This window comes from Stylophora pistillata, chromosome 4 (assembly GCF_964205215.1).
Source record: "Stylophora pistillata chromosome 4, jaStyPist1.2, whole genome shotgun sequence".
Lineage (NCBI taxonomy): Eukaryota > Metazoa > Cnidaria > Anthozoa > Scleractinia > Pocilloporidae > Stylophora > Stylophora pistillata.
This window is the reverse complement of record NC_142522.1, coordinates 28,446,876-28,463,796: the sequence shown is the minus strand read 5'-3', so window position 1 is coordinate 28,463,796 and position 16,921 is coordinate 28,446,876. Positions and strand designations below refer to the sequence as shown.

General features: G+C 37.6%; 2 protein-coding genes across 5 annotated transcripts in view; one reads left to right on the top strand and one right to left on the bottom strand.

Annotated features, from left to right (window-relative positions):
• The window catches only part of LOC111329299 (short transient receptor potential channel 4), a 60,446-nt gene that overhangs the window by 12,366 nt on the left and 31,159 nt on the right, over positions 1 to 16,921 (bottom strand). The window lies entirely within an intron of this gene.
• Positions 10,953 to 16,398, top strand: LOC148733199 (short transient receptor potential channel 5-like). Its single transcript, XM_088758960.1, has 7 exons — positions 10,953 to 11,226; positions 11,633 to 12,101; positions 13,326 to 13,524; positions 13,737 to 13,919; positions 14,177 to 14,206; positions 15,382 to 15,411; positions 15,745 to 16,398. Exons 1-7 carry the CDS (start codon positions 11,163 to 11,165, stop codon positions 15,985 to 15,987), a joined length of 1,218 nt encoding a protein of 405 aa, XP_088615086.1. The 5' UTR covers positions 10,953 to 11,162; the 3' UTR covers positions 15,988 to 16,398.

Below are 16,921 nucleotides of genomic sequence, written 5' to 3'. Positions count from 1 at the left end.
ATATTAATGACTTGCCTAACTGCTCTAATAAGCTTTCCTTCAGAATCTTTGCTGATGATACAAATATGTTTGAGACAAGTGCTAACTTAAAACACCTCGAGTCTGTTATGAATGAGGAATTGAAATTAGTTTTTAAGTATTGTGACGCCAACAAACTATCCATTAACCCAACTAAGACTAACTATATGGTAATCTCATCCTCAAGAATAGGTGGACATATACATATGCATAAAATTGAGCGAAAATGTCAAAGTATTTAGGTGTATTTATTGATCAAAATTTACATTGAGGACCCCAAATCCAGCATATGTACAATAAATTAAAGAAAAAATGTAGGAATTATTAAAAAATTACGATTTTATGTAGATGTTCACACTATAAAACAGATGTATTGTTCCTTCATTTATCCATATATATCTAACTTATGGCATTATAAGCTGGGGTGGTGCCCAGGGGTTTCAATATAATTTCAAGTAGGCAGCTGGTTAGTGAGAGTAACCGACCGTACCAACAAGGGGCCGTCAGGTCCCTTAATCTTGTGGGGTCTGGGGGCATGCCCTCCCCACAAAGTTTTGACATCTGGAAAATACTTAAATGCCATTTCTGGAGTTCTGGAGTTCTGGAGTTCTGGAGTTCTGGAGTTCTGGAGTTCTGGAGTTCTGGAGTTCTGGAGTTCTGGAGTTCTGGAGTTCTGGAGACCAAATTGAGTGCAAAAGGTAAAGGAAAACTCCCTATCAGCAGAAACATTTTTTTTTTGTTTTTACAATACTAAAAATGGAAGTTTGCGTGCATTTCCTGGAAGTTTAAGGTCATTGTCACTAAAAACAATGGAGCTAAACAGAATCACTTGCTACCGGTATGAAAGCATCCAGTTGCGTTTTTCATCTTTCATCCATTTGTCTTTGTTTTTTTTTCCCGCGAACCCATAAACAGTTCTCGGGTGAAAAATATTCCAAGCCTCTCTGCCTACCCCACCAGAACACCCGCCAGACAGGCGCCAGAAACCGTGATAAGATCAATTAGCTGCAGCTCTTAACTCAGACTTCAAATGCGAGTGGAAAAAATGTTAAAACGCTTAAATGAGCGCCCGATTTGTTTTCGTTCAGTTTTTTTTTTTTTGTAATACCATGGCACAAGGAAACGTGGTTGTCATTCAAGAAAATGCAGCTTTCATTCAAGGTTCGATTTATCAGGCCACGATGAACTCCTGAACACGATAAAAAAGTGACGGTAATTAGATTACATACTTTGCACGCAGTTAAATATTTCGTAAACCTCTTGCGTCCTAAAAACATCACCCCAAAACGAGTCGAGTGCCGTGACCAACGAGTCGCGTCCGATCTTTTGATAATTATTTAATTTTGAAATTGGGGTAAAAAGTTCATACAAGCCCATCAAAATGAATTTTAAGTTAGTTTTCAAAGAATCTTTCTTTAATTATTTAAATTTGGGGAAAATGTAGCCGACTTCTCTGAGCGAAGTAGCCGACGCTTTCCGTCGGCCGTCGGTGCTTATTGAAAGCACTGACTACTTGTGTAATTTAGTTTGCCTGCGTCTCTCCTTTTTAATGTACTTTAATGTAGAAAAAAATTATTTGTAAATAGTGCAAACAATAAAGATTGATTAATTGACACACTGCGTGCTCGAAAAACCGCCATTTTTCGAGCTCACGATGTTTTGCACCGCGTGTAGTTCGGTAGTAGATGAAGATGCAAACTATTGTAAAAGCTGTGGTAAAGGTGCGTTTCTTAATTCTAAGTGTTCGTATTTGCATTTATTTTAGTTCCAAATAATGATAGGCGCGAGAAGATACTACTAGAAATTAGCTGATTAGCACGGAATGAGATTGTGCATGTAGCCTGTGTGTAAAACTGAAGAAATATTCATAATGTATGTGCCTTGATGAATTAACAGGTGGGGAATCCTGTACGCCTGCAAACGGTCAGTCAGTCGTTACTTGGAACTAAAAGAAATGCAAATATGAACTCTTTAAATTAAGAAAGGTACCTTTACCGCAGCCTTTACAAAAGTTTGCATCTTCATCTAGTACCGAACCACACACACGCGGAGCAAAACATCGTGAGCTGGAAATATGGCGGTTTCCAAATGAGCAGTGTATTATTGTTACATGACACACCATTTCAAATGCAAATAGCAACCAATGACCAACCGCAGACCAACTCGTTTTGTTTGTTTTGCAGTGAGTTTATTTTTTTCTGCCGTAAGTTAATTTTGTTTTGCCGTAAATTTGTGGTGTTTTTCCGTGAGTTAATTTCGTGTCGCCGTGAATTAGTGGTGTTTTGCCGTGAGTTAATTTTGTTTCGCCGTGAGTAAAGTTTGTATTTTGGATATATCAACAAAGTTGAAATGGTAAATTAGCCACCGTAATGATTACAAAAGCTGACGTTTCGAGCGTTAGCCCTTCGTCGGAGCAAATAGAGGAATTGTGGGTTGTGTGTGGTTTTAAAGGCAGAAAATGGAGCTACGTTATTGGTGGGAGCATGGCAACGAGAAAAACATGAATAAATTAGTGGAATGAAAAGCGTTCGTTGATCCCTGTGGGATTTAGACTGCCGGTTTGAAAGATAAGCTTTTGTTCAAGATTTTTACGACTTTCCGTGCCACCTAAGTGCAAGGAAAGACCGCAGATTTCCATGTGTTGCTTAGAATGATTAGGTAAATTAAAATGTCTAGCGACTGGTTTCGATGTGTCCTTGTCATTCCTTTCCACGTCTCGAAGGTGTTCTCGGAATCGGTCACCTAGTCTTCTGCCTGTTTCGCCGATGTATATCTTTTTGCAATAAGTGCAAGTTATGCAATAGATTACATTGGCGGAGGTGCACGTGAAGTGATCGGTGATCTTAATGGATCGTTTAGGTCCCGATATTTTATCAGTGTTGTGAATGAAAGTACACGTTTTGCATCGTGCACGAGCGCATTTAAAAGTGCCTGGTTGGTCATTAGTCTGAAAAGAACTTCTGACCAAAAAATTGCCTATGTTTTTGTCGCGTTTGAATGAAATGAGCGGAGGCTGCGAAAAGATAGTGCTTGTCTCTGGATCGTTTTGAAGTAATTTAAAGTTTTTAAGAATGATGGATTTAACTGAGTGGTTGTGAGGGTGAAACGTAAGAGTGAATGGAATGCGGTCGGAATCTTCCTTATGCGACGTTTGTACTGCTGAATGTCGATCAATAAGTTGAGCGCGGTGGTAACCCGCTTGAACGACAGAAACAGGGTAACCACGTTTATCGAAGAACTGGCACATTGACTCCGATTTGTGGTGGAAATCAGAGTCATCACTACATAAACGACGAAGTCTTAGAAACTGAGAAAAAGGAATGGTATTCTTAACGTGAGATGGATGCGAAGACGAATATAACAAGTAATTATGCGAGTCTGTAGGTTTGTAATACACACTAGTGCATAAACCGTTACCTTCAATTGAAACTTTGACGTCTAAAAATTTTTCAGCCAATACAACGGGTCCAAACCTGAACTCTACGGTCACTACATCGACGACTGTATCGGCGCTACCTCCTCTACCAGAGAGGAGCTCACTCAATTCATAACCGCAGTCAATTCTTTTCACCCGGCTCTGAAATATACTTGGGAAATTTCTGACAATTCTTTATCCTTTTTAGGACCAGAATCAGAAATTCCGTTTGATTATTCCAGTGTAGGAAAATACACAATAGGCGTTAAGTAGAGGTTTTTAATTGGCGTAAGGCAATGTGGTGGACATAGCCTGGGAACGAGGCTGAGCTTTGGCATCGATTGTTAGTCACGCTTAGAGTGCTGGACCACGAATACTCATCTTTCGAGTTAACTTAAAAATATTTATATGAATACTGTGAATCAGTTTTATTGTAAACATACTGATGAAAACAACAACCGTGGGAACAGTAAAAGTTCATTGCCTGATTGTTTAAAATCTGATTAACTAATGCAATTATCTAATATAAACATTAGCGATTGGATCCGTTAATAGATGACTATTGCGGACAAAACAAGTCCTTTTTTCTAACAAAACAAAAAAGCTTGTGGAAGTTACTGCCATATACATTTAATTTCAATCAGTCAAAGAACTTACGGTCCATGAAATGCCTTCTGTGATATATCGCTCTGTGGCAAAAAAACTTCAGAGGTTTGTTATCAGATGGAAGCGGGAGAAATCCTTGTTAACAAAGATCATCGCGTTCCAATGCATATTTTTATTGAGCGACCCGCATTCACTCTAGCTATATTAGTATTTCCAAATCGTCATGGATGGCGTCAACTTGTTCCAAAGTCTTATTCTCCATAACTCTTCATGTCGACAAACAACGACAAGCACTTAACAGCGATTTTGCTAAAGCAGCAAAGCCTTCAATTCGTTCTCTCTGAACTCCGGCCAGATTATAGGCTGATTATGGCCCCTTGTTCAATAACAGTTAGTTACCTCAAAATATTCTATCATATGATTTTGCAGTAGAAAGCTCTACTTTATCTCTAACCGCCTCTGGATAATGATATTTTTCGGTCTCCATTCTTGGAACGTGTGAAAATAGATTGAACGAAGAGAATAGAATCATTTTGCAAATTATAACAACTTGGGCTCCTTAATTGGTTGTTGGCCATTTGGACTTTGCCCTGTACGTGCGAAATACGTGATAAAATGCAGATTCCTTACATGGAATTGACACGCAATGGGGTAAAGTTCAAGGAAGTAAATAGCAAGTTTTATTGGTAGAAAACGTCCAAGCATGTGAGAGTTGCGTGGTAAATTGACTGACTGTACGATTATGTTCCTTGTGAAATATTTTTCAGTGAGGTAGAATTATCTCATAAACGCTCTTTACTGCAAAATGGTATTTCATCGGGGAAAGTCTACTCTACACTGGCGAGTAAAAAGTAAACACCCAAATGTAGCGGGAAAGTACCGTTTAAAAAATATTTAATTCATGGAGAACTTTTAGAAGTAAAGAAACGGATATTTCACCGGGCAGTCGACGCAGAAAATAGCTGTAACTTGGTTGTCTTTTTTCAACCTTTGCAAAAAGAGCAAACACAAGGCGAGAAAAAAAAAAAAGATTATCAATCAAATACGATTTACGCAAATATTTGCGCAGGTTTTCCTGAGTCAGCAAAACTAGCCCTTCCAAAACAACACGCTCTGGTGCTAATTTCGTGTTAGGCCTGATGGTGTGTGCGTCGTAAGTGAAGAAGCGGTACACAAAACATGCACGTTTTAACTTGCTAATGATGGAAAAAGTACCCTGACGACCTTTCTAATCCCGATAGATCAGAGCGATAAAGTCCTCACAAAGGATACGAACCATTACGCTGAATAGATGAACTCACAGCTGTTGTAGATGTCATTCTTAACTCGTTCTTTAAGCGAAATTCAAAATGGAATCGCTGATTAAACTCATAGATAGTAATGAAATATCCTGAAGTTGCTCCCATCAACATCTCAAGCAATATTGATTCAAAAATTTTCTCATGTTCCAATCGGTCTCCTTTAGGACGAAGAATAACAATAGTCGTACAACGATCACAACTCCACCGCTTTCCCAACACAACTAATACGTTTCCTTAATTCGCGATCCGCTCTCCCCGAGTCACGCGTTGATTCGCTAAAATTTGAAGACCTGTCAAACCACAAATTAGCAAGTACTCACTTATTGGTGCGACATCGAAAAATACAACAATCTGATTGGTTTGTGGTACACCAAAAAATTGCTCCAATCACATTGCTTTGAGATACACCAAAAAAAAAAAAGACGAGCCAGTCAGATTGCTTAGAGATACACCAAATTGCGCTGATCAGATTACACTACACCAAAACGCACCACATATCGTTGTTTTTGTTTTTCTTTTTTTTAAAAAAAAAAAAAAAAAATTCGTCTGACTCTGTAACCGACGTTTCTGCTTCCGTCGAGTCAGAAATCGATGCCATCTGTTTAACTTGCGATGTGCGTGACACTGGTCTGCAGACTGACTTCGTTTGTTGCATGCTTTGCATACTTTTCCAAAGGCGGGAAAATTTTCCAGCTTATGTCTCTGTTTGCTTCCACAGTTAATGAGGTGCAATTCGTTTTTTCTCAAAAGTCAATTTTCACCATGAAAAAGCCCTTCCAAATTCGAAACATTCGCCATCTCGACTTGCGGCATCTTTCCTGTGACGTCATGGGTGGAACCTTCCGGTGTGGGAGGTCAAAAGAGCATGAGATACCTTTAAGTCTCCTTCGCATCCCTTGTTTGCTGGTCTCGTCACGTTTTTTGTACTTAAAATTTGGTTGAATATATTCAATTTTTTCAAAATGGTAAAGCGTTGTGTCGTCCAGTTTTGTAGTAATTTAAACAAACCCGGGCACACAACGCATAAATTTCCAAGAGAACCATGTTTAAAGCGACAAAGGGTTAAATTTGTTCAAGTGAAAAGAGCCAATTTCGTCGAGCTGTTCAAACATTCTGTGGTTTGAAGCAGTCACTTTTCACCCGACTGTTTTGAGAAAAGCTACGTGTTGGAAATGGGCCTAAAAGAGTTGCTGATCCTGGTGCTGTACCAACGATTCAAGCCCTAACAGAGACAAATTCTTCTGAAGTAAAAAAGCGGCCCGTGCAGACAGCAGATAGTAAGGATCCGGAGGTGGCCGATTGAACTGAGAAACAACCGAGGAGAAGTGAGCTATCCAAAAGTAAAGGGAAAGAAAGGGAGACAAATAAGAAATTCCTAAAAACCTCTCGAACTGTTAGCCTTTTGACTGCTAAGTCGGCTCGCTATTATAGGGTCTCAAATTCATCTCAACGCCCGTTACAAACGAATGTAAAACCAAATCAACTCTTGTTAGATTTATTCGCTAGATGAACGCGCCTCCAGAACACCTACGAAGGACAAAACAAAGAGCCACATCCGTCTCCTATCAAACTAAATGCCACAGGTTCAGCCTTCTGTTGCTGTTTAGAGCTAACCGGCAGGGATGACCCAAGTCATAAAAGAATTTATAACGCAATGAGGTAACAGCGCTTAAAGAGTTATTTAATTTTTTATCTCTTCACTCGACTTTTCACCAGAAGTTGTCCATCCTCGCATTTCTTTTTAACTCTCTCTCTCTCTCTCTCTCTTTCTCTCTGTCTCTCTCTGTCTCTCTCTGTCTCTCTCTCTCTCTCTCTCTCTCTCTCTCTCTCTGTCTCTCTCTGTCTCTCTCTGTCTCTCTCTCTCTCTCTCTCTCTCTGTCTCTCTCTCTGTCTCTCTCTCTCTCTCTCTGTCTGTCTGTCTCTCTCTCTCTCTCTCTCTCTCTCTCTCTCTCTCTCTCTCTCTCTCTCTCTCTCTCTCTCTCTCTCTCTCTCCTCTCTCTCTCTCTCTCTTTGTCTCTCTGTCTCTCTCTCTCTCTCTCCCTCCCTCTCTCTCCCTCTCTCAACTTTACATAAATATATATATATATATATAGATATATAACTGCAGACAGTTTTTTTTTTAGTTTTAAAAAGGATTTGTTTTCAAAAAATCACTAATTACAGAGTAAAAGTGCAAACAGCACATGGGCTTGGCCCCAACTAAATACTAGTACGCAAAAGTATTCAAAGTCCAAAGATAAAGTTTATATATTTAAAGGGAGTCGTAATTCAAACTAGAATAATTCTTAGCTACAAGTAAAGATAACTCTAAGTTGAACTAATTAAAAAGACGTAAATTGCGAAGAATAATGATATAACTAAAGATATTCTTATATTAATACAACTCCTAAGACAGTTCTCAGCTACAAATAAATGTAATTCAAATAATGCTAACATTGATTTAACTAGGAAAAGATATAACTTGGAATAATTTAAAGACACCTAAAAGGAACTAACCTACTATTAAACAATTATTCTATACATTGTCTTTAGTGTTGAAATCGTTGACAGTTCATCTGCGCGGCAACGTAGAATAGCTAACTCTTGAAGCTTGGCATTCCATGCGAGATGGAAACGCTATACAATAACGAACACATAGCACCACCAAACATATAAAATAACTTCAAGAATTTTTAGAGCCATTAATAATAGTTCAGAGACTCAAGACTTCAGCACAGTTTTTCCCGATACGGACCTCTCGGCTGGTCAATAACATATATATATTGACTGCGCTTGAGGCAATAGTTGTTAAATGATAACAATCTAAGGCATATTTCTTTCTTTAACGAATTAACCTCAATGAATAAGTAGATAAATGCAGGAATACAAAGTTTCATAAACCTTCATTGTAAAATTATTTATGTATTGGGCCCTGAACATGCAATTTTTTTAACAAAGTAATTGTTTGTACAGGGTTCATCAATTTGACCACTGGCAAAAGTGCATACCGGCGTGTAGATAACTTTACGGTAAGTAAGAGCGTGCGATTTTTATTCACGAGTTGTGAAGAATAAAACTAACGTGCGAGCAACGAGCGAGTAAGTTCCCTTGTTGACAAAGAGTAAATACAATACGAGCGAACTAACCATGAAGTAATTTGTTTACTGGTATTTCATATGTACTGCTCGGAGATTAGAACAAGATATTAAAATTTGATCGTGAATTGCGTCTACACACCAAAACAAGATGTTAAAGGGAGGCACTTTTATCTTAAAGCTTATTCAAGAAATGTATTAAACAGTTTTTATCTAAAATGATATAAAAAAAGCGCGGACTGGAAATTTCTCAGATGAAAACTGTTGGAAGTTCAGCTAAAAGCCGTGGACAGTTATTAACTTCATTTTGTAATTGCTTTTTTGTGAACGCGAATCACAAATTGTAAATGCGAAGCGAAATGCCTACTAATCAGAGTCAGAAAATTGAACTTTAGGTCATCTTTTGTACTGTTTGGAGGAGCTTCCTCCATAGTTTCCTGGATTGCCAATGTCGGGGATTGATTCAAGCTGTTAATGGCGATGCTAATGTGCCCTCCATGAATTACAGCGCCCTTGAGAGCGACAGCGACAGCGTTTGATTATTCGACGATTCTCGTGTAATTCGTTTTCTGTAGGCATCTTGTTGTCAGCCCACTAAATTTCGTGACATTCTTAGCTTCTGTTGTTTAGATACTACGGAATAATTGTGTCTGTTTGAAACATTTTTATAGCGTGACAAATTTAAATAATAATATTATTCGTCGCTGAGATGTTGCCGCTTTACTACCGCTATGGTTCTTTACATTGGGAACTAGTCTAGCTTTCTAGTATTTTCTTTATTAATAAATTCTGACTTGTTAACACTAACGGCTGATTTCTTGAACTAAGATTTTTCACAGCTGTTACTGTTCGATACTGAATGGCGCATCGTTATGAAGGCCGTTTCTCGGCGTAGAGTTCATATATCGCTACTAGATATCTATTAGACTGTGAGACTAAATAAAATTTTGGTTTTACTTGCCAAATATCCCTGGGATTTTCTTCAGTTCTAGTCTTTGTTTACCTCTCAGTGTACTCCAAAAACTCCTCACCATTTAACAAATGGTAAACACCACAGCGTACACTATTAAGCTATGGATGCACGCGGGAGGTTGCTAAGGACGAAAGAAGTGTAAAGCCCCGTCTACACGAGCAATTTTTTATGTGGCAACTGTATATGGCAATTTTTATTTGCCCGTGTAGATGGCTCGACAAATATTTGTTGTTAATTTGCGTCAGTAATAATTTTGCATAGCGGAGATGCTCATGGAAAGGAAAAAAGCAAGATGGCGAAAGCCAGAAGACGTGCCAGAAGTGTTGCAGCTTTAGGCGCGTTTGTCACATTTTATGTGGCGTCTCATCTACACGGACAATTTTTTTATGTGGCAGTTTTTATTTGCCACATAAAAACTAATACGCCAGCTTTTCAGCAAATGCAGTTGTCACCTAAAAATTGATCATTTTTCATCATCTAAACGGGCAGATAAAAATTGCCACATAAAAATTGCCATATGAAAATTGCTCGTGTAGATGGGGCTTAAGAGTCGCGCGAGGTGATAGCCTAGATTCTTTGCACTGTTAGCTTTTCTAACATATCTTTGTAATAAAAGATTAAAGCCCTCGATACACTGCGCCAACTATAGAGAAAAATAACACAGATAGTGCAGGTACGTGTTGAGTAAATAAAATGACCGCTATATTGATGGCATGTTTGTTTTTATGAATCCTTGTGCGCGCGCTGAAATGCATCAGCAAAAGCGCGCGCGAAAACTTTGTTCAGCCACCTTAACCTGAATTCAAGAAGAAGCTCTTTACAGAACAAGCTTTATGAATCATTTGTACATAGTTAAATTAAGTATCAAACTCCTGACATTTTAGAAAGCTTGGGTATAAAGTATCGCTTTATTACTAGAAAACGAATTGTTTCTATTTTCTTTTTACATCGCGTGTTAACAAATGAAGTGTAATGTGTATCTCAGAGCTTTACTCCCTTCTTCTACATGGTGACTTTTGCATTATGTTGTCATTGATTAATTTCATATAATTTAATTTGTCTGCTCATGAAAATCATCATGGGGGAAACAAGATCTAGGCGGTAAAGTCAATTGATATTCCATTTGAGGTTAGATTATAGCTTAATTGAAAATAAGTCTTATTAATGGAGTTATGAAGACCTGATGCAAATATAAAGCAGTGTGAAAGTGAAATTTTGCTGACTAGGGATATAAAATCACAGTGACATCTCGACACTATTGTTGCTAACTTATAATTAGCATCTCGACACTATGCCCGTCTTTTTCTTCAAGAAATCTGGGCTGTACTGAAATGCATGTTAACCGGGTTTTAAACCAAGGTTAAGCTGCTGAATTAAATCGAAGCATGTAATAATGAAAGGCTTTGCCAACGGGCTAACTTAGAATGGGCTGGCGATTGCCACATCAATGGGTCACAATTTTTCCTAAAGTCTCTATTCTTTTCCCTAATCAACCGCAGTTTGTGGCGAACCCAAAATGCCAAAGGGTTCTTAACAAGATTATATATTATAAATGGCCTGACTGGCAGAATAAAAGCAGATGGACCAAAGTGGTGTGGTTCTTCTTTCAACTACTGCTTGTGGCAGTATCGAGCGTCTTTTACATTCCGATACGATTGGTTCGTAAATTTTATCGTTGCTGTCAAGACGATGGGATTTGGGAATTCAGAGAGCTTTATGAGCACCCCTATTCCAAGTTCATCAACCACACGATGTGGTACCTGGTGTTTCTTTAGATGATATTCCTGACCTCCTTTGATAGCAAGTTTGGAACCACAGTGACTGGGCTGATATGGTGTGGTAGGTCTCCCGTGCTACTGTCCTGAAGATATCTGTCACTTGCATTGATTCAGCTGTAAGGCCTTTAAGACTTTAAGCCTATGATTTAAGTTAAGATTAAATAGCTGATGGACAGAAAGAAAGAAAAACCGTCCAAAACAAAGTTATAATTACATACCGATTATTTGTAAAGAATATTATCTTCTTTACATCCGAATATTTCAAAATCATATTTTCTTTCCATTCTATTGTTAAGCATCAAAACATAGTTTTCATTTTCAATTTGCAAGAGCAAAGTACATTTACAAATTACTTTAATAGTTAGCCAGCAAAACATAGTTCCAGTATCAATTTACTAGAGCGAAGTACAAATACAAATTTATCTTAACGTTGTTGTGCTTAAACAACTGTACATTTTTTTTCACAGACTACGTGGTGCTTTCGTTTGTACTTGGCTTACTTCTGCAGGAATGTCGCGAAGCTTGGAGACAAGGAATTTATATTTATAGGTCAAAGTGGTGGAATGTCGTAGACACGCTGATCATCTTCACTTTTCTGGCGTCCTCGACTGTGTGGCTGCTCTCCTATTGGTACTTTGGAAAATGGAAACCGAGAGAAGCATTTGTTTTAGCTGATGTGTTGTACGCAAGCGCTTCCGTAATGGCATATTTCCACCTGACGCATATATTTCAAGTTGATTCAGTACTTGGCCCTCTACAGCTTTCCCTTTACAAAATGCTCAAGGATGTGCAAAGATTCCTCTTTATCTTCCTTGTGCTGTATTTTTCGTTTGCTAATGGCGTTGTAAAAGTCTACTCTTACTACGTCATCTCTCAATTTGAACTGAGGAAAAATTGGAACCACACCGAGTATGAGGAATCCCATTCCTACGCAGAGTAAGAGAGTTTTAGTAAACAAATAGCTGTACATCACTAAGAACGTGGAACATTAAGTTTCACATAGAAGAGATAAGAAAGTTATTCCCTAAGGTTTTTCTGGAACCGAGTTATATTTAAGAGCCCCTAACCATAAATATCGAGAGTTCGTGATCCGCCGACAGTTGCAAAATTTCGTAATTCATTTTATTTTTCCTAGAGGACCCTTTTGATGAACCTTTTTTAAAAATTATATAAAAAAGAATTAGAGGAATTAAAATACAAGGATGAAGCGTCAAGGTGGTGTATATAATGATTTGTAAATATATATGGCAGACCTTATCAAAGGCCACTAAAGTTGACTTCTATTTTACCTCTGCGAAAAAGACGCGAAGTACTTTATTTCAACGGGTCACTATTCAGACTTAAACGTAACAACAGAAAAATAACTTTATATTTTTTAAAGAGATTAAAGAAACATCTACTAGCACACAAAAATTTAAAAGCGGTACTACATCGCATTGTGGCGTACGAAGTTGCCGAAGTTGCATAATTTTTCATAGCTTTATGAGGTGGAGACAACAGCCATCTAGGCGTATTTTGAACTTTTTGATTTTTTTTATATTGTTTTTGAAAAAGGTTCATCAAATGTGTCCTTTAGGAAAAATAAAACGAATTACAAAATTTAGCAACTTTCTGCAGATTCTCGATATTTATGGTCAGTGGCTCTTAATAACACTGATGCCTTCAGCATTTTCCCGAAAGTAACTGAAAGGTGAGTCAGGGGTGGTCGATTCATTTTGAATTTCATCGACTACTGAGAGATAAATTCATTAAGTAGCTTTTAAGCCGATAATGCAGAGGCTCGAGAAACAGTGGAGTGATTTGACCTCGCAAAGCCAATCACACGTAGAATGTTACCCATTTCACCGGTTTGCATTGTGCATGTGTGCCAACTTAGAGTTACTTCATATCACATTTCCTAGTTGAGGTTGTTTTTTATACATGTGCATGATTAAACCGGAGCAAAACACAGATATAGGCCACCTTGAAATCAAAGCTTTCATCTGAACTCAGATTTATGAAACATGGACATTGGCATCGAAGGAGAGTACTAAAACTCGGACTTTTTCGTTTGGAAACGAGAAAAAAAGTGAGAATTAACTTGGTAAAAGCGAATATTTTATTTTCGTTTCTAACCATTTATAATACGTTGATATCGATATCGACATCTTTGCTTTTCAGTCACACAACGGCGTTTATAGCGTTATTCTGGTTGCTGCTTGGCCTCGTAGAGGAAGACAAAATCGATGTAAAAGACCCTGCCTTTACTCTCACCGCCACATTTGGTCGTCTTTTCCTGATGGCTTACGTGGTTTGCACTGTAATAGTAGCTTTGAACATGCTGATTGCCATGATGAACAATTCTTTTGAGAGGATCATGGTGAGTACACACTCAAAGTAAGCACCATTAATATTGTTGCAGGTCTATCAGATTTGACCCATATGCAGGAAGGTTTACTCACTGAGGAAGAGCGACATGAGGAACCAGTCTATTAAAGTAAACTCCTCACAGCGTTGTTCTTGAAACAAACCACCGCCGCTACTTGAGAACCTTTTCAACCTCTTGTAACCTTGTTTACATCTCAATTTCAGAAAAACTCAGATATTGAGTGGAAATACTCGAGATCCCGCATGTGGCTGGAATGGATTGACAAAGGCAACACGATGCCGGCACCCATAAACATAGTCTATTACACTTTTTATTTGATTGCTCTATCAATTGACAAAGTGGTTGGGAAATTCAAAGAAAAATGCCGTTGCTGTCATGGTAATGGGGTAAGGAAGATAACATCAAGAGCTTATCAGTAAACTCTTGTGATCATTTATTGTTTTTAAGTTGTCCAATAATAACCGGAAAAAGTTCACCTCTCAAACTCCACCATACCGTAATTTCATTTTAGATAAGGTTAGATTGATGTATGTATATATTAATAAAGTAAAGCATTAATTTTTAATCCAGTCTTTTTCAAATAAACTGTCAAAATGAGGCGTTAATTTATCCTCATTTCCTACATTTCATCTTTATGTAAAAGGAACCAGACGAAGAACAGGCGCAAAGAGAGGTAAGCGGGGCAAATAAGTAAAAATAATATGTTTCTTCTTGGGCCATCATAATTTGATCAAAAATAAGACACAAACAGCAGTGATAAACATATTGAACTTGCACATTTTGATTATGACTTGACGTTTCGTATACATACATTTTCAAAAGTAACCGTTCAAATTTAAACAGCTATGTATATATATATATATATATATATATATATATATAACTAAGGTGAGGGGACTGGAACCAAGATTAAGCAAAAAACTTAACAGTAAACAATAACACTAGAGCAGATTAATAAAGCAACAGCTTTTCACTTCCGACGTTCACTTTGAAAGCTGGCTCAAGTTCTTGAATAAGTAAGGACTCTTTGATTTTACAATGGTAGTCTGTTTTGCCTTCGCCAAAATATCAAAATGATCCCGCTTGATATTATGTCTAGTGGGCTTGACGTGGTCGGCAATGGCTGAAGTATTGTCATTTTTAACGAGGGCCTTAAAATGTTCGGTTTTTCTATCACGAAGCCGTCAAAGCAAATTGCTGGGATTGTAATGTTTGTTACATTGGTAAAACTAAACGACGGCTTCACGTTAGAAAAACCGAACATTTTAAGGCCCTCGCTAAAAATAACAATACTTCAGCCATTGCCGACGACCACGTCAAGGTCACTGGACATAGTATCAAGCGGGATCATTTTGATATTTTGGCGAAGGGCAAAACAGACTACCATTGTAAAATCAAAGAGTCCTTACTTATTCAAAAATTTGAGCCAGCTTCCAATGTGAACGTCGGAAGTGAAAAGCTGTTGCTTTATTAATCTGCTCTAGTGTTATTGTTTAGTGTTAAGTTCTTTGCTTAATCTTGGTTCCAGTCTCCTCACCTTAGTTATATATATACATAGCTGTTTTAAATTTCAACGGTTACTTTTGAAAATGTATGTTGAGTACATACGAAACGTCAAGTCATACTCAAAATGTGCAAGTTCAATATTTTTATCACTGCTGTTTGTGTCTTATTTTTGATCAAAAATAATATGTGTTAAAACATAAACAATACTGTAATTTTCATTTTAGATAAGAGGTTAGATTAATGAAGTAAAGTATTAATTTTTAATCCGGTCCTTTTCCAATAAATTGTCGAAATGAGGCCTTAATTTATTCTCATTTCTTACATTTTATCTTTATGTAAAAGGAACCAGACGAAGAACAGGCGCAAAGAGAGGTAAGCAGGGAATATAAGTAAAAATATGTGTTAAAACATGAAAAAACCAATGCCTAACTTCCTTGATATGCAATATCATTTGTATCAATGGAAATATCATTTCAGGTAATAAGATTTGAATCTTAATTTTTTTTTTTTTTCAAAGAGACGAGATTACGGTCAGGAAAGAGGTACATGTAACCTTGAGGAAGTAAAACTTTGACATCTTTTTCATGTTACAACAAGGGAATTGATCCAGCGAGCTTGTAGCATACGAAAACAACAAATTCTCTCAAATTCAATCGATAGAGTATCACGATAAAGAATGTTTTCCAATTTATTATTTCACCATAGAGACGAAAAGAAACGATTAAGAAATTGGTGGTGAAATATTTAAGGGATCGCTACATTGAAAGATGCGAGGAAGACAACTCAGTTAGAGACCACACAGCGGATGAGGAGAGAAGGACTGAAAGAGAAGGAGAGGGCTCCCAGTCCACTGAAGATAACATCAAGTTACTTAAACGATTAGTTGATCGTCAGACAAAGGAGCTTGCCAAACTTAATAAGATGATGGACACATTAGTGAAGCGATAATGGCGCTAACTGTTGCCCTTCTGAACATTTCGTCACTACTTCTCAAAGTGCGTCGTCTCAGAAAATGAGACTAAGGGCACTTTGAACCAATCTCATGCCAGTCCCTCCACAAAAACAAAATGATAAAAAATTAAGATAAACAAAGAGTCATGCAATGTTAACCAGAATCCATGGAACAAAGATTAGAGGCCTTACCTCCATTTAATTGACGGTTACAGTGAAGGGAACAAGACATAAATGAAGGTAGAGTACAAAAAAAACAAAACAAAACAAAACACAGACTTCATTAACTACATGTGTATGATGAGCGGCAAAATTAGAAGGTAGAAATACTAGGAAAAGTATTCTTTCAACATAACGATTTACTGAGATTAATGAGACCGGTCTTCAAATAAAAATATTAGGTTTGTAGCCAGACATGTTAAATTTTTTTGGGTAAAAAGAATTGAAAAGTTGGCACTGGCTAAAACTATATGGTTCAGGATGTTTCAGTTACTACTGTTGCCTTCTTCAACAAGATGAAAAATGCACGTATCTAACGGCGTCCGGTTCCGTATATGTACATGATGTGTGACAAAACTAAATCTCGAAGGAATTTTTTAAGTGTAACAATTGTCTTTAGTAACAACAAACATATGAAACATATGTATGAACTGCGGTTATGAAACGTATATGTGCACGATTATCTTCTGTGCACGATTATCTTCTACGGGTTTATGTCGAATTAATTTGATGGCATGCTCCCAGTTGGCTTGTTAGCTCAATTGGTAGAGCGCTGCACTAGTATCGCAGAGGTCAGTGGTTCGAATCCCGTACAGGCCTGAAATTTTTTTCAGGTCTGATTTTCACTATTGCTCAAATAGTGCTTTACTGCGAAGGATCGTTCTCATATACGTCTCATAACCGCAGTTCACACATATGTTTCATATGTTTG

What these genes read in the sequence shown, in the direction of transcription:
- LOC148733199 (XM_088758960.1), top strand. Translation starts at nt 11,163, where the DNA reads ATGATATTCCTGACCTCCTTTGATAGCAAGTTTGGAACCACAGTGACT. An exon ending in ATTCTTTTGAGAGGATCATG is followed by an intron (nt 13,525 to 13,736) that starts GTGAGTACACAC and finishes TCTCAATTTCAG; the next exon opens with AAAAACTCAGATATTGAGTG. An exon ending in GTTGCTGTCATGGTAATGGG is followed by an intron (nt 13,920 to 14,176) that starts GTAAGGAAGATA and finishes TTTATGTAAAAG; the next exon opens with GAACCAGACGAAGAACAGGC.